The 21,604-nt window shown below is 55.1% G+C and overlaps 1 protein-coding gene across 4 annotated transcripts; it reads right to left on the bottom strand.

Moving 5' to 3' along the window:
- Positions 1-978: 978 nt before the first annotated feature.
- MPL (MPL proto-oncogene, thrombopoietin receptor) lies at positions 979-21,564 on the bottom strand. 4 transcript variants are annotated; one of them, XM_045026079.1, is made up of 12 exons: positions 21,297-21,564; positions 15,298-15,433; positions 12,740-12,918; positions 11,665-11,819; positions 9,807-9,963; positions 9,265-9,394; positions 8,446-8,618; positions 7,793-7,935; positions 7,275-7,434; positions 3,517-3,655; positions 3,039-3,126; positions 979-1,778 (listed from the first exon to the last, which is right to left on the bottom strand). In XM_045026079.1, the coding sequence occupies exons 1-12, from the start codon at positions 21,397-21,399 to the stop codon at positions 1,242-1,244; spliced, it is 2,100 nt and encodes a 699-aa protein (XP_044882014.1). In that variant the 5' UTR covers positions 21,400-21,564; the 3' UTR covers positions 979-1,241. The 4 variants fall into 4 exon arrangements, with proteins under 4 accessions (XP_044882014.1, XP_044882016.1, XP_044882017.1 ...); XM_045026081.1 differs by having other exon boundaries at positions 12,740-12,840; XM_045026082.1 differs by having other exon boundaries at positions 12,740-12,837.
- Positions 21,565-21,604: the final 40 nt, after the last annotated feature.

The raw sequence follows: 21,604 nt of genomic DNA, 5'->3' as shown, positions 1-21,604 counted from the left end.
AAGCCCAGCAGCCCATGTCCTTCCCTCCCCACTGACCGGAGCAGCACGGAGCCCTCCCGGCAGGTGACACGGCGGGTGGTGAGCGCCCTGGCTGAAGGAAGCCGTGGCTACCCCCTTTCTCTCTCTCACCCCTGCTCCCTCCTCCTCCCCCCCCCCGCTAGCCAGGGCGCACACTCCACTGCTCGGGGCACGTCTGCAGCGCAGGGAGTCCCACTAGCCGAAAGTTTGCACCTTGGCTCCGGCCGCCCCCCAGGTGTTTATTTTTGCTTCGCCGCTCCAGCTGCCCCACAGGTTTGGTTTTTTTTTGGCTTGGGGCAGCAAAAAAGCCAGAGCCGGCCCTGCCTATATAAGAAAAAGACCCCAAAATTGGGACATCTGCTCACCCTAATGCTACAGGATTTTAAACTGGTCCTGTTGGTTATTACTAAGGCCTGGGGGCAATGGCACATTACCCCCCCCTCCCCCCAGCACCAAACGGGAGCTCCTGAACACACACACACACTCTCCCACCTGCACCCCTCGCACCAAACAGGAGCTGCCCAGGTAAGTGCCCCACACCCAAACCTCCTGCCCCAACCCTGAGCCCCCTCCCTCATTCTAGCTCCTGGACAGACCCTTCACCCCTAGCCCTGTGCTCAGTTCAGAGAGAGGAAAAGAATGGGCCAGAACCAGGGAGAAGGTAGGTACCCACTGTGGGGAGAGCCGGGATCCCGGCTGGCACAAGCCGGCGGATGGAACCTCTGAGCAGCAGTGGGCTGAGCGGCTCAGCCCACTGCCGGCCTGGGGTCCCGGCTGCCAGCCCCGCTCAGCCCGCTGCCAGCCTAGGTGAACAGAACCCCAGACCAGCAGTGGGCTGAGCAGGCTGGCAGCATAAGATCAACATTTTAATTTAATTTTAAATGAAGTTTCTGAGACATTTTGAAAACCTTGTTTATTTTACAATACAACAATAGTTTAGTTATAATATATAGACTTATGGGGAGAGACCTTCTAAAAACATTACAATGTATTACCGGCACGCGAAACCTTAAATTAAAGTGAACAAATGAAGACTCGGCACACCACTTCTGAGAGGTTGCCGACCCCTGCTCTACAGTATTAGCCCATGGGGGTTCCTCCAGCCCAGCTGAGAATCCAGGCAGGCATAGACATCCCAGCAGTGAGGTTCTAATGACATGCCAAGCCCTCTGCCTCACTCCCATCCTCGCTGGGCAGCCTAGGGCATGTAGCAGATCCTGGATTCAGAGGAAGGGCTGCTGCTCCCAGCTGCTCATCAGCAGGTAGGACTGGTTAGAAATGTCTGTAGTGGACATGGACTGCTTCCCGGAGCATGGGCACTCCCAGTCCTCCTCCTCAGAGTCTACAGGCCCCCCTAAAGGCACGTGTTCAGCCTGAAGGCTGATAGGCACCTGTGCGTTGTACTGGATCTCAGCCCGGTCCTGCCGGAGCTCTGAGTGAGCATCTGGGACATGGAGCAGGAGCACAGCGAGACCCCTAAGGTAGATGTCATCCCCCTCCCCTCTGTTGTCCAGGTACTCGTTCTCGTAGCGGCTGCCTGTGGGGCTGCTGGGATGCAGCACCATGTAGTCCTGATGAGGAGAGGAGAGATTGCTAGTCTCTTCATCCTCGGGGCCCTCTGGGATGCCAGACCCTGGGCATGCTGTCTTCAGCAGGGTGGGCTCTGGGGGAGTCTCAGCCCCCTTCCTCTCAGAAAGGACTTCCAGGAGGCAGGGTAGGATCACATCTTCCAAGGGCTTGTTGTAGAATGAAGTGTTTGCCTTAAGGAGAAGGGGAAATAGCATAGCTGGGTGTAGGCTGGGGCAGGACGGAGAGGGAGAGTAATGCAGCCCCCCCCAGACCACACTTGTTTCCCACCCTCTGTGTATATTACACATGCAGGACAGATCTCCAGGTGATACATTTCCCCAGTCACTAACTTCTGCCAATCCTGCCTGCCCTTGGTCCATTAATACATCTCCTGGGACCAATCCTCACATATCAACCCGCAAGCTGTTTCAAAGAACCTGCCAAAGGAATGTGCCTCATCCCTGCCTGCCTCAGTCTCCCGCTACGTGATATGGGGGAAGTGACCCCTGACTCCCTTTGTAAAAGGCTTTGGGATCCACAGTGAAAAGTTGCTGCAGAAGAGAGGATGATGACCCTGCCTGACCTGAAGTCACCCCAGGAGCCTGAGGCCCAGGACAGGTAAAGGTAAGAGTCAGGCCTGGCCCAGTGGCAGCTCCCCACATGCACCACAAGGCTCAGAATGGGGGCATTACCCCTTGGGGAGCTCATGGAGAGGGCTGTACAGCCCTGTGTGTCTGGAAACACCTGGGTCTCCTTTGGGGTGCTTTTACAGCCCAGAAGCCATCCCCACATGGCTGACCCACAGGAGTGCTGAGCACCCAGCTGCAGCCACAGGGAGCTGCAGTGCTTAATTCCACTGAGACTCAGGCTTGTGATTACTTGGGAAATGGCTCCACAGGCAGAGACATGACAAATAGCTCCTGTGAAAGGTTTTGCTTTGTTGGCTCTGGAGCAGGGAGGTGGGGAAACACACAGTCTCGACCAGCTGGCATTCATCTAGGGCATAGGGTGGCCAGGTGCCCAGTTTTTGACCAGAAAGTCTGGTCGAAAAGGGACTTGACAGTGGCTGGTCAAATCTACCAACCGGACACCCAAAGTCTGGTTACTGTAGGCAGGGGAGGCACTGGGTCATCACCTGCATCAGCCCCTACTCAGCCAGGGCTGCCTCCTACCTCCGTGGCTGCAGCTCCCAGCCCCGGCTCCGCAGGTGAGTCCCTCCTGGGAGGGTGGGGGGGAGAAGAGCAGAGAGCCATGCGGGGGTGGGAGGGAAGAGGAGCAAATCAGAAGTGGGGTCTTGGGGAGGAGGGGGTAGAGGCAGGGCTGGGGAGGTTCTGGCACTCCGGTTCAGTGTCTGGTTTTTAAAACATTACAAAAGTTGGTGACCCTACTGGGGCAGGACAGCCACCTCGGTTCCTGTCCTGGGAACATGGCCCGAGGCTTCTGCATCTCACCTGCTGCTGCTTGCTGTCGTCAGTGAGGAAAGTGCCCAGGACGCGATGCAGATCTGGGGCAGGAGGCCAGAGCTTTCGCTTCACGCTGCTGGGTGAAGGAAAATGGGAGCATGAAATCACTCTCCCCAGCTCTACAGACGCCAATAAAGGAAGACCGCCCCCTCTCCCCAGCTCCACATGGCCCTGTGGGGGAGACACTTTCCCTCCCTCCCCCAGCACCACACAGGTCTATGCGGGAGACACCATCCTGCCCCTGGCTAGACCCAGAAACACACTAACCAGGCCTGTCACAGCACCCTAGCACAGTCCCTCTGGGGAAAAGACAAATTAGGGCATAAAAGGGTGGGCACAGCAGGGAGCCCTCTAGGGGACAGGCAGAGAACAGGGGAGCAGGAGACATCAGTTACCTTTACCCTTGATGAGGGAGGGACCCGTTGGGAGCAGAGGTCTGTTACAGGAATGGGAGGGTGTCAGTTACCTGTACGCAGAGGGAAAAGAGCACCTCAGCCCCAGGAGTCCCACAAAGAAGAGCAGTGTGATGGTAAGGCTCAGTATTATCCAGCCAGGGACAGAGAAGGAAGCAGTGAATGCATCAGGCTCCCCAGTGTCCTTGCTGCCTGTGATGAAAATGAGAATTGTCTGTCGTGTTGTTATGAGCACTGTGCATCTCAGGTGACCCATCAGACTTTGTCTTGTGACCTGCTGGGTCCAAAGGGATTAAACCACTTCCCCTGGTGCAGAGGAAGATATGAGGTGTTTGGGTCATGTAGTTGTCTGGGGTGGAACAAATGTGTCCTCAAGAACTGGCTGGGATCAACACATATCAACACGGAGGCATCCACCAGCTGACCTGACCTGAGGCACCAGGAGGGGTGCTGCCGCCTGCCTGGATCCCACATCTGTGACATTAGGGAGAGGTTGCTGAAATAGAAATGTGGGTCTGGAAGGGACCTCAAGAGGTCATGTAATCCTGTCCCCTGTGCTGAGAGAGGGCCAATTAAACCTAGTTCATGTAATGATTGTTCTGAGCCTGATGGCTCTGGGCTTGATATGACATTCGAGATAATTACCTGTGAGTCCTAAGGGTCCAGTCAATCCACAAGCAAGGGTCTGGCAGGTATCTAATGAAAGCAGCCACTTCAGTCTGCTCAACGTCACTACCTTGCTGGGTATGCTGCCTGCTAGACTACTCCTGCTCCAGACTGTGCTTGTTCTTACCTCAGCTCCTGCTCCACCCTGTGCCTGCTCAAGCCACAGCCAGTCGTCCAACTGTCCTGATGGACCATCCTTGGCAGGTGTTTGTCCAACCTGTTCTTAAAAACCTCCAGTGATGGGGATTCCACATCCTCCCTATTCTAGAACTTAACTACCCTTATAGTTAGAAAGAGTCCTGTCCTGGGTCTAGTACTATTCAATAGTTACATCAATTAGTTAGATAATGGAGTGGAAAGGACGCTTACAAAATGTGCAGATGATACCAAACTGGGAGGGATTGCTAGCACTTAGAATGACAGAATTAGAATTCAAAACAACCACGACAAATTAGAGAATTGGTCTGAAATCAACAAGATGAAATTCAGTAAAGGCAAGTGCACACAGAATTTGCTCCAAAGAGCAAGTCAAGGATACACACCTAAGCACACTTAAAACCACCTTCACTAAGCAAGGACAATACATCAGAAAAGTAGATTGCATTGTGCAAAATACACCAGGAGAACCTGTTTCAATACAGAAAAAACAAACCAACACACTTACTGCACATCCTCAGTTATCACCTGCCACCCCACATTGGACCCATGATGTATCATGAAACAATTACAACCCATACTTGATGGGAACCCTCTTCTGGCCTTCAACCCCATCTTTGCCAAGCTCATCATCAGAAGCAAGCTCCTCATTGCCCAGGACACACCAACTCAAAGTTGCACTAGTCCCTACCAGAACAGATGCCAAACCTGCAGACATATCTCCATGACAATGATCAATACCCCTCACAACACACCTTTCAAGATCCAGGGGTCCTACATGGAGTGTACCCCATCCAGTGCATCAAATGCCCAAACAACAACTATGTGGGTGAAACCTGACAATCACTATGCTCTCAAAAATGATAAAAGACAAAAATAGTCTTATCACCCAGAAGTGAACATTCTTCACAAAGTGATCGCTCCACAGCTGACCTCTCAGTGCTTGCCTGCAGAGGAAACCTGCAGAACACCTTCAAAAGACACTCTTGGGAACTTAAATTCATAACTCTGCTGGACACTAAAAATCATGGACTTAACAGAGACACTGGTTGTATGGCTCATAACAGCAATTTATAGCACACCCCACTGCTTGCTAACCCTTAATTGCCCATTTCATTTTCAGTGGTCTCTTACAGCATGTTTAAGCCCTTTATACTTAATCTGTCCCACCTCATATTTCACTTGGACACTCTGGTTACCTTCTCCAGACTTGAGGAAGGCCTCCATGAAACTTGAAAACGTGTCCCTTCCACCAACAGAAGATGATCCAATAAAAGATATTCTCACATACCTTCTCTCTCTCTCTCTCAAGTACTACACTTATGAAGATAAAATCAAATACACAACTACAAAATGGGGGCTAACTGACTAGGTGGCAGTGCCGCTGAAAAGGATCCAGGGCTTGTAGAGCAGTTGCGAAAAAGGCTAATGTTCTGGGGAGTATGAAGAGGAGTGTCATATAAATGACACAGGAGGGAATTGTTGTACTCTACTTGGCACTGATGAGGCCTCAGATGGAGTCTTGTATCCAATTCTGGGCACCGCACCTTCAGAAAGATATGGATAAACTAGAGAAAGTCCAGCGTAGAGCAAAAAAAATTATAAAAGGTTTTAAAATCCTGACCTAGGAGGAAAGGTTAAAAAAAACTGGGCATGTTTAGTCTGGAGAAAAGCAGGCTGTGGGAGGACCAGATAACAGTCATTAAATATGTTAAGCGCTGTTAGAAAGAGCATGGGATCAGTTCTCCATGGCCACTGAAGGTAGGACAAGTAGTAATGGGCTTAAAGGGAGATTTAGGTTAGATATTAGGAAAATCTTTCTAACTCTAAGGGTAATTAGGCTGGGGACTAGGCTTGCAAGGAAGGTTGTGGAATCCCCATCACTGGAGGTTTTAAGCACTGGCTGGACAAACAGTTGTCAGGGATGGACTAGGTTTACTCAGTCCAGCCTCAATGCAGGGGCTAGACTTGATGACCTCTTGAGGTCCCTTCCAGCACAATGTTTCTATGATTCCGTACCAATGGAGCAATCGGAAAAGATAGTGGGAACTCCAATGACCAAGCATGAATACTCAATGGGAAAGCCTGGCATGCTGAACAGGTGCACTCGGTATGGTTGCAGCACAAAGATAATGGACTGGAGGGGTCAGGGGCCTGGGATAAGAACAGGGTTCACATATACAGAGCAGCTCTCCTTTGGGACTCAGAGAGAGGGAGAAGATGGATTCTACAGCAGCTTGGCTGGGGGAACCCCATGCACTGGACAGTCCGGAAGTTTTCAAACTGTGGGGCATACCCCCCCAGGGGGGTGCAGAAGAATGTTTGGGGGGGGGAGAGCAACACCACCAGGGAAGAGAGCACCACCTCCACCCTCTGGCTCACCTCAGTGGGGCACCCAGCCTGTGGGTCAGTGTCAACATCCGCCATGGCTGCACTAATTTCTCCACCCCCAAAGACTGCACGTGCTTTCTCCCACCCTAAAAATCCGACATGGGGAGAGGCAAAGATTGTGTCTATTTTTGCCTGGATTGGGGGGGTGCACCCCAAAATTGTAATTCAAGGAGGGCTCAGCTCAAAAAGTTTGAAAACAGCTGGACCAGTCTGAACTCAGTCTTAATCTTTGCTCCCTATGCTAATCTAAGAAATCCCTGACACTGCATTCCAGCTGGGGTCTGAGACAGATTACTTGGCATCACTGCAAATGCTGGCTGACCTTCACTGATCCCCAAGGGATGAAGAGTCTTCCTCAGTCCGACTCGCTGGGCAGAGCTCATGGGAAGACATGGGATGCTGGTGGCCAAAGTCACTGGGGTTGCGTGGCCCACCTTTGTGGAACAGTGTGACCCACACTAATGGCGACTGTTAAAGGCTGGGGAATCTGTGACAGCGCCTCCCCCGCATTGCCCCACCCCCAGTGCCCCTTGCCTCAGCCGGCTGCAGGCCCCCCTCCTCGCTCAGGCCCGTCCTCATCAGGAGCACTGGCCCATACCTGCTCCAGATGGGGACTCCACCACGATGGTCTCTGACCAGGCACTCCAGAACCCCTGGAGCTGCTGCCCATTGGGCTTGGCTCGCACCTGGAGGAGGTAGCGGGGGCCAGCACGCAGGTCCAGGGTCTCACTGTTGGCCGCATGCTGGATCTGCAGGACCTGCCCAGGGAAAGCTGGGTTACACCCTGAGGCAAGAGATGCTTCGCTGGGCTCCACATGCCCCGTGCTGATCCTGGGGATAGAGCGGATGGGGACTGGGGTGGGACAGACAAAGGGCGGGCCAAGTTCTATTGGGTTTGGCACCTTTTTTTCTTGGAGCCCTCTCCATGGTATTGGAGCACCTCCAGGGGAGGGGTGCGCCAGTTCCCACGGAGCGTGTGCGTGCGCGTGTATCCCCAGGCAGACCTTCCCTGCAGGGTAAGGGGTGTGCTAGTACCCAGGGAGACCTCTGTGGAGATGAGGGGGGTGCCAGTCCCCCTGGCAACCTCTCCTGCTGTGGGGGGCCATCCCCAATTACCTTCCAGTCCAGGCTGTTCTCCACCGAGTAGCGGATCTGATACACCATGTACTCTGCCAATTCCTCCTCTGGTGGGGCCCACTGCAGCCTCAGCTGCCCACCACTGATGTTGGCCTGCAAGATCCTTGGGGGGCTGGTGAGCACTGCAGTTGGAGCAAGGAGCGCATGTTGGCACAGCTGGGCAAATGGAGATTCCCTCGCGCAGTCCAGCCCCCAAGTTCCACCCGCACTGACCCCATCTCTGCCCAGCCAGGACAGGAGAGAGCTCCCTCCTACTGCAGTGCCAGGGCTCCCTGGGCCGCACCCCGTGCAGTCAAGACCCTCACAGCAGGGCCGGCTCCAGACACCAGCGAAGGAAGCAGGTGCTTGGGGCGGCCAATGGAAAGGGGCGGCACGTCTGGGTCTTCGGCGGCGGGTCCCTCACTCCCTCTCGGAGGGAAGGACCCACTGCTGAATTGCCGCCAAAGAATGAAGCGGCCTGGTAGAGCTGCCGCCGAAGTGCTGCCAATCACGGCTTCCCCCCCCACCCCCTGCTTCGTCACTTGGGGTGGAAAAGAAGCTGGAGCTGGCCCTGCCTCACAGGACACAGGCTTGTGCAGCCATGGGGAGGAGACCTAGAAAGGAGACAGGATGGGGCGTCAGCGGGTTCTCACCGGCCTGGTGCATCCGGAACGGCTCCCCAAAGTAGCTGAGGACTGGTTCAGGGTGCCTCCGAGAGATATTCACCAAGATGAAGATGTCACTGTCATTCCTGGGCTGGAACATGCAGGCATGGGTGTTCTGGGGCCTTGCACTGTGCTCTTGACAGCGCTGCCAAGCCTGGCCTCTGGGAAGGAAGCAGGGCGCACGCGAGTCCAGCTGAGACCTCTGCTTCCCAATCCCTCCAGCAGCCATGGCCACCCCTTCACTGATCTGTCTCTGTGCAGCCTGGCTCCTCTCACCACCCTCGCCCAAGTCACCCTCCCCCCCGCAGGGTAACAACCCCACCCTGTCTGCGAGGGCCCGAATGTCACCAGCAACTGGGCACTGCCCCAACCTTGCCCACAAGCACCTCTGGCCTCCTGGGATCTCTCCCCCTGGCTCGAGCCCACCCTGCTTCCTGAGAGTCTGTCCTCGCTCCCCAGGGGCTGCTTTTGGTGACCAGCCCTCCATGCACATCACAGAAAGAATGGCATGTGGCCCATCCCGTAGCACAGCCTCCTTCGTCTCTGCTCCTGAGCGAAGCAGAGCATGGGCAGGACAGAGCATCCCCTCAGTCTGGGAACCTCTGGGGCCGCAGAGCACAGGCACCAGTGGGGGGCAAGGGAAGGCCCTGGCTGCATGGGATTTGCAGTGCTGCCCAACCTGGCAAGCTCTGCTCCTGGGACAGGGCGCTGCATCTGTGCATCTGAAAGTCGAGCCCAGAACAGCTGAAGCACTTCCCCACCTCGCACAGGAGTGGCGTGTGCTGGGCACTAGCCGGAGCCTGTTACCTGGAGGCATCACTGCTCCCTTGGGACCGATAGAAGAGGCTGTGGGAGCTGTTGGAATCTGCAGAATCCCAGGTCCACTCACACTGCACCCACCGCAGGTCAGAGGTGAAACAGCGCAGCCCGATCTCTCCTGGGCAGGAGAGAGCAAGTGAGCTCCAAGCAGACAGTGCAAGGCCACAGGAACAAGGAGGCAGCTTATAGTTTGTTGGATGTCTGAGATCCTGCAGGCAGGGCCCCACAGAGCTGAGCTCTAGCAGTGGGCCCCTTTGTGCCCAACCCCCCAGGTGCCATCTCCCGCAGCTTCCACCAAACCCTGTCCTCTTGCTCTTTCGCTGTCAGTCTCCTCCCTTGATGCTCCTCAGAAGCCTTCCGAGATGGGCGGTTGTGGCAGTTTGAGGAGCCCTCGATGGGTGAGCAGAGTTGGAGTGACACTCTCAGCCCCCACCCTGGCTCCTGCATGGGCTGTGTGTTACCAGGCAGGACTGGGGAGATGCTGTGTGTGCATCTCACAGCCAAACCCCTTCTGTCCAGGAGTCACTCACCTGAGGAGCGGGGTGTTTCAGCAGCCACTGCCTGAGACCAGGGGCCCCAGAATCCATCCAGGGACAAGCCATCTGGCTTGGTGCGGATCCGGATGTGGTACTTGGCTCCCGGCTGCAGGGGGTGGAGGACACAAGCCCTGGTGCTATGCACTTGCTTCTGTAGGAGAGGGACCAGACTGGGTGAGGAGGAGAACGTGGGAGCTGTTTCAACCACCACATACGCTGTCCTTGCCTCTAACAAGACGCCCCCAAACCTCTCAGCCCCTGAGCCCCAAGGGCCTGGGGCAGCACCAGAGAGGTGAAAGAGAGTCACATCCTCCCCTGCAGGAGTCTGGCTGAATTTCCAGTGCGCCCATTATATGGCACATGCCCATCTAGGGCAGGAAATGAGGTGACTGCAGCTGCCAGGCTGGGATTGGGAATTGCAGGGAGAATGGCATGAAGGTTCACCAGAGAGTTACCCACAGCCTGTGGGGCATGTTACAGCTGGCCAAGGCGGGAGGGACTCAGTATTACCTACAGCCCATGGGGTATGTCACAGCCGGCCATGGGAGGGGAAGAACCCAGTGTTACCCATAGCCTGTGGGGTGTTACAGCCGACCACAGGAGAGAAACACATTACCTACAGCCCAGGGGGTATGTTACAGCCAGTGGCAGATTTAGAGTTAGTGGGGCCTTGTGCACAGCTTCATTTTTGGGGGGGCCCTCCCTCGGGACCCAGCCAAGAAAAAGAACATCCTCTCATCTCCCCGCTCCCCTCTCCCGGTTTTTCATACATTTTTTTCTTCATGCTCCTCCTATAAGTAATAGGAAGTAAATGAAAATAAAGTGAGGTACCTTGACTGGGGCAGGGGGTTGGGGTGCAGGAGGGGATGCAGGGTTCAGGCTCTGGGAGGGAGTTTGGGTGCAGGATCTGGGCTGGAGTAGGGTGTTGGGGTTTCGGAGGGGGTAAGGGCTCAGCCTCTGGGAGGAAGTCTGGGTGTGGGGTGCAGGCTCTGGGCTGGGGTATGGGGTTGGGGTGAGGCAGAGGTCAGCGCTTACCTTGGGCGGCGCAGCTCCCAAAGCGACCAGCACACCCCTCTGGCAGCGGTTCCTAAGCTGGGGGGGGGAGGGAGGCCAAGGGGTCTCTGCGTACCACTGCCCACAGGCGCCATCCCCTCACCTCCCATTGGCCACAGTTACCAGCCAATGGGAGCTGCGGAGTCAGCGCTTGGGGTGGGGGCAACACACAGAGACACCCCCCTCCCCAAGGGCCTCAGGGACATGCCAGCCACTTCCGGTAGTGGTGCGGTGCAGAGGGAAGGAGGCAACATGGGCAGGGAGCCACCTTAGCCCTGCTGCTGGCACGGCTCTGCATGCCCATTGAGGGAAGGAGGGCAGTGGGTCTCTGTGCACTGTCTGGGGCAGGGGCAGCACACGGAGCCACCTTCCCCCCGCCAGGGGCATGCAGAGATGTGCCAGCCGCCAGCTGCTGCCAGGAGTGGTGTGGGGCCACCAGCCACAAATTCAGGCAGTGTAAGCCCTGCTGCACCCCCGGCCAGGACTTAGGGGCAGGTTGTCAGATGAGATTTGTCCTGCATTTTGGTGGATGCCCTGTCATCGGGGGGCCTGTGCTACTGAACTGTTTGTTTTATGGTAAATCCACCTCTGGTTACAGCAGGCCACGGCAGGAGGAACACAGCAATGTTCACAGCCCATGGGGTATGTTACAGCCAGCCATGAAGGGAGGAACACCGTGTCACCCACAGCCCATGGAGTATGTTACAGCCGGCCCTGGCAGGAGGAACACCGTGTTACCTACAGCCCATCCCATGGGGTAATGTTACAGCCAGCCATGAAAGGAGGAACACAGCCTTACCCGGCAGGGTGATTCCATGGAGCCCACAATGCAATAGAGGATCTCATAGATGAAGAGCTCGGTGTATTCAGTAGCTGGGGGTTCCCAGCTCACCTGCAGCTCCCCAGCTGCCCCAGTCCAGATGACTGTTATATTCACAGGGGGAGCAATGAGCCCTGGAAGGAAAATGCCAAAGCTAAAGGCCTCTGCTGCAGGCTCATGGGCATTGCCACAGCTCCAAGGCCAGGCTAGCAACATGCAGCACCAGCAGCCTGTAAGGCTGGGTGTGGCCCCGAGGCGTTGTTTGGGCATGGGGCCTGGCTGTGCCAGAACACACAGTCACCTCACAAAGAGCTGGGTACTGTTAGTAGCCAGTGCCCTGGGGTTGGAACAGGGTCTGTTGGTACTTGGGCTTGCGGCTAAGCTGCCTCTCCATTACTGAGCGGTTTGGAGGCAGGTGGCATGGTCCCGTGCTGACAGATGATGTTAAACCAAGTGCTCGAAGAAGAGCTGCATGGAGCAAGCCTCAGAGCTGGGACTGAGCCAGCCAGGGCATTTCCATCTCTGCAGAAAGGTGACGACCCCTGACGTCAAACACCGCAGAGGCCCGACAGGAACCGTGTGGATGGGTTCCCCTTCTCTTTGAGCAGGAAGAGGGCATCCACCTGAGCAGCAAGGGCTGTTTCTGTGCCGTGCCCTGGCCTGACTGGGAGGGGGCCAGCATGCTAGCAGGCTGCACCAGGGTGTCAAGACCTCGGCAGTGGGGTGAGGGTCACTGCTGCTCTCCATGCATGGTGTGAGCATCAGTAGGTAATGGCAGCTCTCTCCCAGCATCTCAGTCCTGTGCTGTCCAGGAAGGAAACACCACCATGCCCCATCGACCCAATGACCTGCCAGTGCCAGAGAAAAGTGGCAGTGGTGGGGGGCAGGGCCTGGGGCTTCCCATAGCAGTAAACTCTTCACCACACGGCCCCTGTAAAGGACAAAGCACTGAACCTAGCAGGGCTTTTCCATCTCCAATGGCCATGATGTACGGGGTGGGGCTGGGGCAGGGCTCCCCGTGCGTCGTAGGCAGAAAGTGGAGTCCAACACTTACCAACCGTCTCCACGGCGACTTCCCGGGAGTACTTGGTCTGGTTGCCGGGTGTGTCTAGCACGTGGATGCAGAGCTGTGTGAAGAGTCGCACCTCATGGCTGCTGGGGAAGACGCAGACGTAACGTCTGCCGCTGCCGCTCCGTCTCTGCACAGCCAGCACGCACTGCTTGGCCTTCTCCCTGGGGAGCAGGGCAGTCAGGGCGTGGGCTCGCCCCCCTTCCTCACCCTTGGGCACAGCCCCAGCCTCGTGGCCAGGCCAGGGGAACTGGGTCCCAGCAGGGTTGCCAACTTTCTAATTGCTGAAAACCAAACACCCCTGCCCTGCATCTCCCCCTGACAGGGCCGGCTCCAGACCCCAGCGCGCCAAGCGCGCGCTTGGGGCGGCGTCCCAGTGGGAGTGCGGCAGGCGGCTCCGGTGGACCTCCCGCAGACGTGTCTGCGGAGGGGCCGCTGGTCCCGCGGCTTCGGTGGAGCATCCGCAGGCACGTCTGCGGGAGGTCCACCGGAGCCGCGGTGCCAGCGGACCCTCCACAGGTACATCTGCAGGAGGTCCACCGCAGCCGCGGGACCGGCGACCGCTAGAGCGCCCCCTGCAGCATGCTGCCCTGCTTGGGGCGGCGGAAATCCTAGAGCCGCCCCTGCCCCCCGAGGCCCCGCCCTGCTCAGTCCTCTCCCCCCTCTGTCCATCGCTCGCTCTCCACCCCTGCCTCCAGGACTCACCTGCTGCCTGCAGAGCCAGGCTGGGAGGAGCTGATGTGGAGCCTGCCTGATCAGGGCACAGTGGGGGCCAGTCCCCATAGTGAGGGTCTGGGGCACAGTGGGGGCCGGTCCCCAGAGCAAAGGGTGGGGCAGGGAGGGGTCAGTTCCCATAGCGAGGGGCCGGGGCCAGGGCAGGCAGGGGTTGGATTGTTCAGAGGCCCAGAAGCTGCTCCATGCCCAGGGTCTCCCGGACGGAGCCCTGTGAACAGAGCCCATTGACTGCACAGTGCACTGGAGGCTCCTGGAGCCTCTGGCCTGGCCCTGAGTGTGCCCCCACAGCCTGTCTGTGAGAAGGTAGCTTACAGACCCCTCACCCCTGGGCTCAGGGCCTTGTCCCTTCACCTGGGGGGCCGATATTGAAGTGAAAAACAGAACCCCGCAGAGGGGAGTTCTGAACTCCTAGACTGCTGGCATCCTATCAGCCGCATAGTGAATACTGGCTGGGACCACCCTTAGAATGGAGGGGTCTGACAGAGCGAGATCATTCACACACACAGGCAGAATATTCCATTACACACACACAATTTTCGGCACAGTTTTGCGTGCAAAAAAGGCACACACAATTACGGCAGTTGCATGTTCAAATAATCAATTTGAATGCTCGATCATGATCATTACAACTGAGATCACCGCAGATGATTTTTGTATATACAGTTCTGCACTTAGCACTTGAAAGAGCAGACCCATGGTGTGTGAGGGTAAGTAGGGAGAGTGTGTGTGCATTCTCTTCTCTCTCACCAGCAAGTAGAAAGCCACCATCCTTGCTGTTTAGCTCTGAGCATTGCTAAAGCATTCAGCAGACTGAGCGATGGAAGCATAGGGATGACTGATACCTGGAGCTCACAACTGGAGTCAATTGCAACCAGGAACCTTGGGGTCTTGCAGAATGAGGCGGGAGCGGGGTGCCCAGAGCCACCTCTGACTGCAGGGAGAAGGTGAGGAGCAGCCACAGCCCAGGGGCAGGGCCCAGAGGGGAGCAGGGGTCCCCCAAGCAGTTCATCCCGCTGCAGAGGGCAGAGCCTTCAGACAGGGGCAGACGCCACGTGTGGGTGCTGGGATGGGATGGAGCCAGCGGCTACTGTGGCCAACCAGATTTAATGCTGCCAGGTTTCCTTTTCAACTGGACGTTCCAGTCGAAAACCGGACACCCAGGCCCAGCAGCAGAGTCCTTTGTGGCAGGCCATGCTATTGCCCGCCCACCAACACCCGCCCTGCGGGGGCCAGGCTTGCGGTGGGCAGCACAGGAAAGGAGGCTGCCCCCCCTCAGAAGCAGGTTCTCTGTCTGTGGGGGCCCAGGCAGCAGGGAGACAATGGGCAAGAGGCCAGGGCACTAAGATAGGGCTTGGGCAACCAGCATTCGAGTCCCTGCTCCCTGTGTGACCTTGGGCCAGGCTCTGAGACCCAGTTCCCAGCTGTACCAAGGGGCCAATGGCCCTGTGCTGCCTGTGAGGGTGGAGGGTAAAGCCAGACCACCAGGCACGCAGGCACTATGGTGGGGGCACCACAGAAGTACTGACAGTAGTAGGGGTGCATTTCCCCACACGGCTGCCAAGAACATACTGCAGCAGGGAGCCAATTCCCAGGCTCTGGAAACCAGTGAAAGGCCAAGACTGCTGACGAGGGCGAAGTGCTCCACTCGGAGCTGTGCCGGGGAGACAAGTGGAGTGCACCATCTTTGAGCAAACCACCAGGAGTTAAGCAGGGCTGAGGCAGATGGGGAGTGCTGGCAGTCAGGTGCCTGGCCCTTGGGGAGGGAGAGGCCAGGGCTGGGATTCCAGGGCTTGCGAGTCCTGACCTACCCATTGTAGGTGTAGTAGAAGCGGTACGTGTGGTTCCCATGCTGTGCCTCCTCCTCATCCCAGAAACAGGTGAGGTCTTCAAAAGATCGGGAGAAGCAGCGAATGGTCTCAGAAACCTCTCCCAGGAGAGCCACATCTGCATGGAGGAGAGAGCTGTTAAGTGCGGCGGGGCCTGGAGAGGCTGCTCCATAGTACAGTCAAAGTGCCACCAGAAGGCAATGAGAGTCCGGAAATACAGTGCCCCATTTGTGCAATTGCCGTGCACTGGCCTGGTCTCAGGGCAAATTAGAGCAACCATGTTGCTGTGTCCTGTGCCAGCTGCCAGCAGCACCCAGGGCCCATTCCAGAAACTGCAGCTCAACCAGCTGCCAGAGCAGCCTGGCCCCCACCCCTGACCACACCGTTATGCTGAGGGGACAGGCGAGGCAGAGCAGCCACATGACAGTGCTGGGCCAGCTGAGATTTCCCCCAGGCAGGGGAATTTGCTGCTTTGTGTCACCAGAGCCGCATGTGGCAGCCCTACTGCTCCAGAGAGTCAGGGCTTTAATGTCTTTGCATGTTGTCAGGTGCCAAGGTGATGGGCACAGGATAGAAAAACGTGCTATTGGTTTTTGATGTTGTATTAGGAAAGCTCCCTCCCGCTAGCCCAGGCTTATAGGTGCTTCCCCAGCTCAGCCCCCAGAGGTAGGTGTTCATCACCCCCACCCCACCCAGACAGATGGGGAGCATATGGGGGGGCCCTGCCTGCCACCTTCTGTCACCATTTACCCCTGAGCAAAGCAGCTGCCAATGGTGCTCTGGGGCAAGGGGTGGACTGGGAGGTGCACACAAAGGACAGGGAGGGGAGAGTCAGGCCTGGGATTCAGCCACAGAAACTCCCTTCCCCACAGGTGGCCATCAGCCTCCCATGCTGGCCAGCTGGCAAAAGCTCTTTGGGAGGCCTAGCCGTGTAACAGGTAAGAACCCGCCCGTCTCATTGGGCTCACCCAAGCAGTACTTTCACAAGGGTCCAGTGGGCTCACGAGCTCTGCTCCCAGTTCTGATCAGCCTCACAAACTGGGTGCCATGGGCCATCAGGATCCGAATCCATCCCTCCTCCCAGGCTATCGCGTAAGGAGGGGTGGGTCATTTGGGTACAAACAAACATCCCAAAATAGCCCTGTGGTTGGCATGTGGCTCAGGCCAGTCTCAGGCCAGCTCGGCGGGAAGCACACCCTGTCTCATGCTGGGCAATAGCATTCACTGCGGAAAAGTGTGAGGAAGTGAGATAAGGAAAAGCAGGTCCAGGCGCTCCCAGGACAGACACAGCAGCTCTGCAGCAGCAGCCACTGGATGGAACAGACTAGCAGGAAGGCCTGGGGCTTCCGGACTCCTCCCTGGAGCGGGAGCAGGGCAGGGCCAGGGCTGGGGGAGGAGACAATGCAGGCGAGAAAGAGGCAGAGAGTGCTGCACCATGCAGGGCTCAGGGAGCTGCCTGCTGGGGGCATGCATCCCTGCTGCCATCAGGCTCACAACTGCTCAGACCCTCGCCCCATGCTGTCCCCAGGTAATTGCTGACATAGTCTCGGAGCATCTGTGTCCCGATCAGCGAGCCAGTGCCAGGACTCACCTAGGGAGAAGCGCAGTGAGGGGTGCCCTGGTGCAGGAGTGGGAAGAGGAGCCTGCGACTTGGGCTTCCACAGGAAGTATCAGGAGTTCCCTCAGCTCAGGGAGCTGGCCTGACAACCCCCCCCAGGAGCCCACCGTCCAGCTAGAGACACCCTCCTTTCCCCCAAGAAGCCCACTGGCCAGCCAGAGACCCCCCAGGGGAGCCCGCTATCCAGCCAGAGACATCCCCCCTCCAGGAGCCGGTTGGCCATAGACAATGTCCCAGGAAGCCAGCTGGCTAAAGGAGCTGCAAGGCCACCAGCATTAAGGTGGCATGTACCATAATCTTCCAGTTCTTGGTTTTCAGCAGTGTGAGTTCAGCTGAACACCACATTCTGGAAGGGCCCCAGACAACCCTGGGCACCCTTACCTCAGTGTGAATGAAGTTTTGGGGCATTTAGTTTCCTTGTTGTTTTGTATTTAAAATAATTTCTCAGCCCACCCACATACCAGAGCCCAGCTCTCCCCTGCCACAACCGCGGGCTCCTTGGGAATGGTTATCCCAGTCCCAGAATGCCCTTCACTGCCCCTGCAGCATCTCCTGCCTAGGCCAGTTCCCCCTCCTCAGCCCACAGAGCGACAGGTGGTGGCATGGGACCTGCAGGGCCAGAGGCTAGGGAGACAATGCAGGAACAGTACAGAGCCTAGCATGGAGTTAGCTGGGACATTTCTGAAGGTGGAGAGGCCCCCCCAGTCCCAACCTCTGCCTCGCATGCATGTGCAATGCACACCCATACACATCCACACCCACAGTATCGCTACACTGCAAAAGCGGGGTTGTGACTTGGATTAGCTAAACTGGGTGAAAATAGCTGAAGAAACAGCAATTTGGCTTTTATCTCAGGTAAGCAGTGCATGCTGAAGCCTCTAGGGAGCCTGAGGGCAGCCATCCCGCTGCTCACCCACATGCAATGCTGACTTGCCTGGCATAGCTAACCAGTTAAAATAGCAGCGAACACAGGTTAAGAACACACTGGATTTCTTTCCAGGATAAGGATACCCACACAGCGCCCCCCAGCCCCACAACATGTCCATGCGCACACTCTCTCACACACTCCCACCTCACAACGCTTGATGCAGCGCCACTCAAAGGCAGGGAGGTGGTCGAGAGCAAAGAGAGGTGCTCTCTCTTCCCAAGGACCTTGGGGTGCTCCCTGACCCTGGGGCCCCAGTGCACCCCTATCCCCAGCACTCACCAGTTGGCCAGAGGCATGTGCAGTGTGAACACATGAGACAGTCACTGCTGCAAGCATCTGCAGGGTCTTAGCTCAGGGGAGCTGTGCTTAACACAAGACCCAAGAGAGTTTGCGAAAATGGCTTGTAGCCTGGGGCCCTTGCCTGAAGCAGACAGTACCCACCCGGTCCCAGCTGTAAGTTGAAGCCATCTGCCTACCCCCAGCAGCACATGACCCCAAGGAACCACTCACAACTAGGGCACAGCCAGGTGTGGCAGGGCCTTGGCCACGCCCCATTTTACTCAGCTCCAAACCAGAGGAACCTGGAGGCAGTCTGTTTTGGGACTGGCTCTGTTCAATATCTTCATCAACAACTTAGATATTGGCATAGAAAGTACACTTATTAAGTTTGCAGATGATACCAGACTGGGAAGGATTGCAACTGCTTTGGAGGATCGGGTCATAATTCAAAATGATCTGGACAAATTGGAGAAATGGTCTGAGGTAAACAGGATGAAGTTTAATAAAGACAAATGAAAAGTGCTCCACTTAGGAAGGAATGATCAGTTTCACACATACAGAATGGGAAGAGACTGTCTAGGAAGGAGTACGGCAGAAAGAACATAAGAACATAAGAACATAAGAAAGGCCATACCGGGTCAGACCAGAGGTCCATCTAGCCCAGTATCTGTCTACCGACAGAGGCCAATGCCAGGTGCCCCTGAGGGAGTGAACCTAACAGGCAATGATCAAGTGATCTCTCTCCTGCCATCCATCTCCATCCTCTGACGAACAGAGGCTAGGGACACCACTCTTACCCATCCTGGCTAATAGCCATTTATGGACTTAGCCACCATGAATTTATCCAGTCCCCTTTTAAACATTGTTATAGTCCTAGCCTTCACAACCTCCTCAGGTAAGGAGTTCCACAAGTTGACTGTGCGCTGCGTGAAGAACTTCCTTTTATTTGTTTTAAACCTGCTGCCTATTAATTTCATTTGGTGACCCCTAGTTCTTGTATTATGGGAATAAGTAAATAACTTTTCCTTATCCACTTTCTCAACATCACTCATGATTTTATATACCTCTATCATGTCCCCCCTTAGTCTTCTCTTTTCCAAACTGAAGAGTCCTAGCCTCTTTAATCTTTCCTCATATGGGACCCTCTCTAAACCCCTAATCATTTTAGTTGCTCTTTTCTGAACCTTTTCTAGTGCTAGAATATCTTTTTTGAGGTGAGGAGACCACATCTGTACACAGTATTCGAGATGTGGGCGTACCATGGATTTATATAAGGGCAATAATATATTCTCAGTCTTATTCTCTATCCCCTTTTTAATGATTCCTAACATCCTGTTTGCTTTTTTGACCGCATCTGCACACTGCGTGGACATCTTCAGAGAACTATCCACGATAACTCCAAGATCTTTTTCCTGACTCGTTGTAGCTAAATTAGCCCCCATCATGTTGTATGTATAGTTGGGGTTATTTTTTCCAATGTGCATTACTTTACATTTATCCACATTAAATTTCATTTGCCATTTTGTTGCCCAATCACTTAGTTTTGTGAGATCTTTTTGAAGTTCTTCACAATCTGCTTTTGTCTTAACTATCTTGAGCAGTTTAGTATCATCTGCAAACTTTGCCACCTCACTGTTTACCCCTTTCTCCAGATCATTTATGAATAAATTGAATAGGATTGGTCCTAGGACTGACCCTTGGGGAACACCACTAGTTACCCCTCTCCATTCTGAGAATTTACCATTAATTCCTACCCTTTGTTCCCTGTCCTTTAACCAGTTCTCAATCCATGAAAGGACCTTTCCTTTTATCCCATGACAGCTTAATTTACGTAAGAGCCTTTGGTGAGGGACCTTGTCAAAGGCTTTCTGGAAATCTAAGTACACTATGTCCACCGGATCCCCCTTGTCCACATGTTTGTTGACCCCTTCAAAGAACTCTAATAGATTAGTAAGACACGATTTCCCTTTACAGAAACCATGTTGACTATTGCTCAAGAGTTTATGTTTTTCTATGTGTCTGACAATTTTATTCTTTACTATTGTTTCAACTAATTTGCCCGGTACCGATGTTAGACTTACCGGTCTGTAATTGCCGGGATCACCCCTAGAGCCCTTTTTAAATATTGGCGTTACATTAGCTAACTTCCAGTCATTGGGTACCGAAGCCGATTTAAAGGACAGGTTACAAACCTTAGTTAATAGTTCAGCAACTTCACATTTGAGTTCTTTCAGAACTCTTGGGTGAATGCCATCTGGTCCCGGTGACTTGTTAATGTTGAGTTTATCAATTAAGGGATCTAGGGGTTATAGTGGACCACAAGCTAAATATGAGTCAAGTGTGATGCTGTTGCAAAAAAAGCAAACATGATTCTGGGATGCATTAACAGGTGTGTTGTGAGCAAGACACGAGAAGTCATTCTTTCGCTCTACTCTGCGCTGGTTAGGCCTCAGCTGGAGTATTGTGTCCAGTTCTGGGCACCGCATTTCAAGAAAGATGTGGAGAATTTGGAGAGGGTCCAGAGAAGCGCAACAAGAATGATTAAAGGTCTAGAGAACATGACCTATGAAGGAGGCTGAAAGAATTGGGTTTGTTTAGTTTGGAAAAGAGAAGACTGAGAGGGGACATGATGGCAGTTTTCAGGTATCTAAAAGGGTGTCATAAGGAGGAGGGAGAAAACTTGTTCATCTTAGCCTCTAAGGATAGAACAAGCAGCAATGGGCTTAAACTGCAGCAAGGGAGGTTTATGTTGGCCATTAGGAAAAAGTTCCACACTGGAATAAATTGCCTAGGGAGGTTGTGGAATCTCCATCTCTGGAGATATTTAAGAGTAGGTTAGATAAATGTCTATCCGGGATGGTCTAGACAGTATTTGGTCCTGCCATGAGGGCAGGGGACTGGACTCAATGACCTCTCGAGGTCCCTTCCAGCCCTACAATCTATGAATCTATAAAGCCAGCTTTCTGTGCTGGCAACTTGGGCCAGGCTGGATGAGAGACCAGCTGTTCCCTAGGCTCACACAGGCTCATCTCTGGCCATGGCCCATGTACCGACTGCAGAGACCCAAAAGGGACTGAGCACACCCTCCCCTGCTCCCCCCACAGCACTTCCCCAAGGGGGGGGTGCTAAGGAAGGACAGAGGCTCTTTGGACCCACCTTCAGATGTCACCGGAGCAGGGCTCAAAGCAGGAGTGAGGAGGCTGAGCAGGAGTCCAGCTACCAAGAAAAGGGGCTGTTCTTGACACAGCTGGGCCCCCATTCTGCACAGTGAGCATTCAGTGCCAGTCAGAGCGCAGGGCTCCAGCCACCTGCCCTGCAGAGCTGGGCACCCGGGGCAGGGCTGTTCTCTTTCTGGGCCTGGCTTGCTGCTGGAGCTCTGAGACACAAAGCCTTTATCTGAGACATGTCAGCCTCACTCCGCAGGAAGCCTGGGTGAAGGGCCCCTTCCACCCCCATCCACCCAA

This window comes from Mauremys mutica, chromosome 8 (assembly GCF_020497125.1).
Source record: "Mauremys mutica isolate MM-2020 ecotype Southern chromosome 8, ASM2049712v1, whole genome shotgun sequence".
Taxonomy (NCBI): domain Eukaryota; kingdom Metazoa; phylum Chordata; order Testudines; family Geoemydidae; genus Mauremys; species Mauremys mutica.
This window is presented reverse-complemented; position numbering and strand designations above follow the sequence as displayed.

Excerpts from the sequence above, each read along its gene's own strand:
- MPL (XM_045026079.1), bottom strand. The coding sequence starts at position 21,399 with ATGGGGGCCCAGCTGTGTCAAGAACAGCCCCTTTTCTTGGTAGCTGGA. Across the intron at positions 9,395-9,806 it reads TGAAACACCCCGCTCCTCAG|GAGAGATCGGGCTGCGCTGT; the intron begins GTGAGTGACTCC and ends TCTCCTGCCCAG. Across the intron at positions 3,127-3,516 it reads TCTTTTCCCTCTGCGTACAG|CAGCGTGAAGCGAAAGCTCT; the intron begins GTAACTGACACC and ends TCCTTCACCCAG.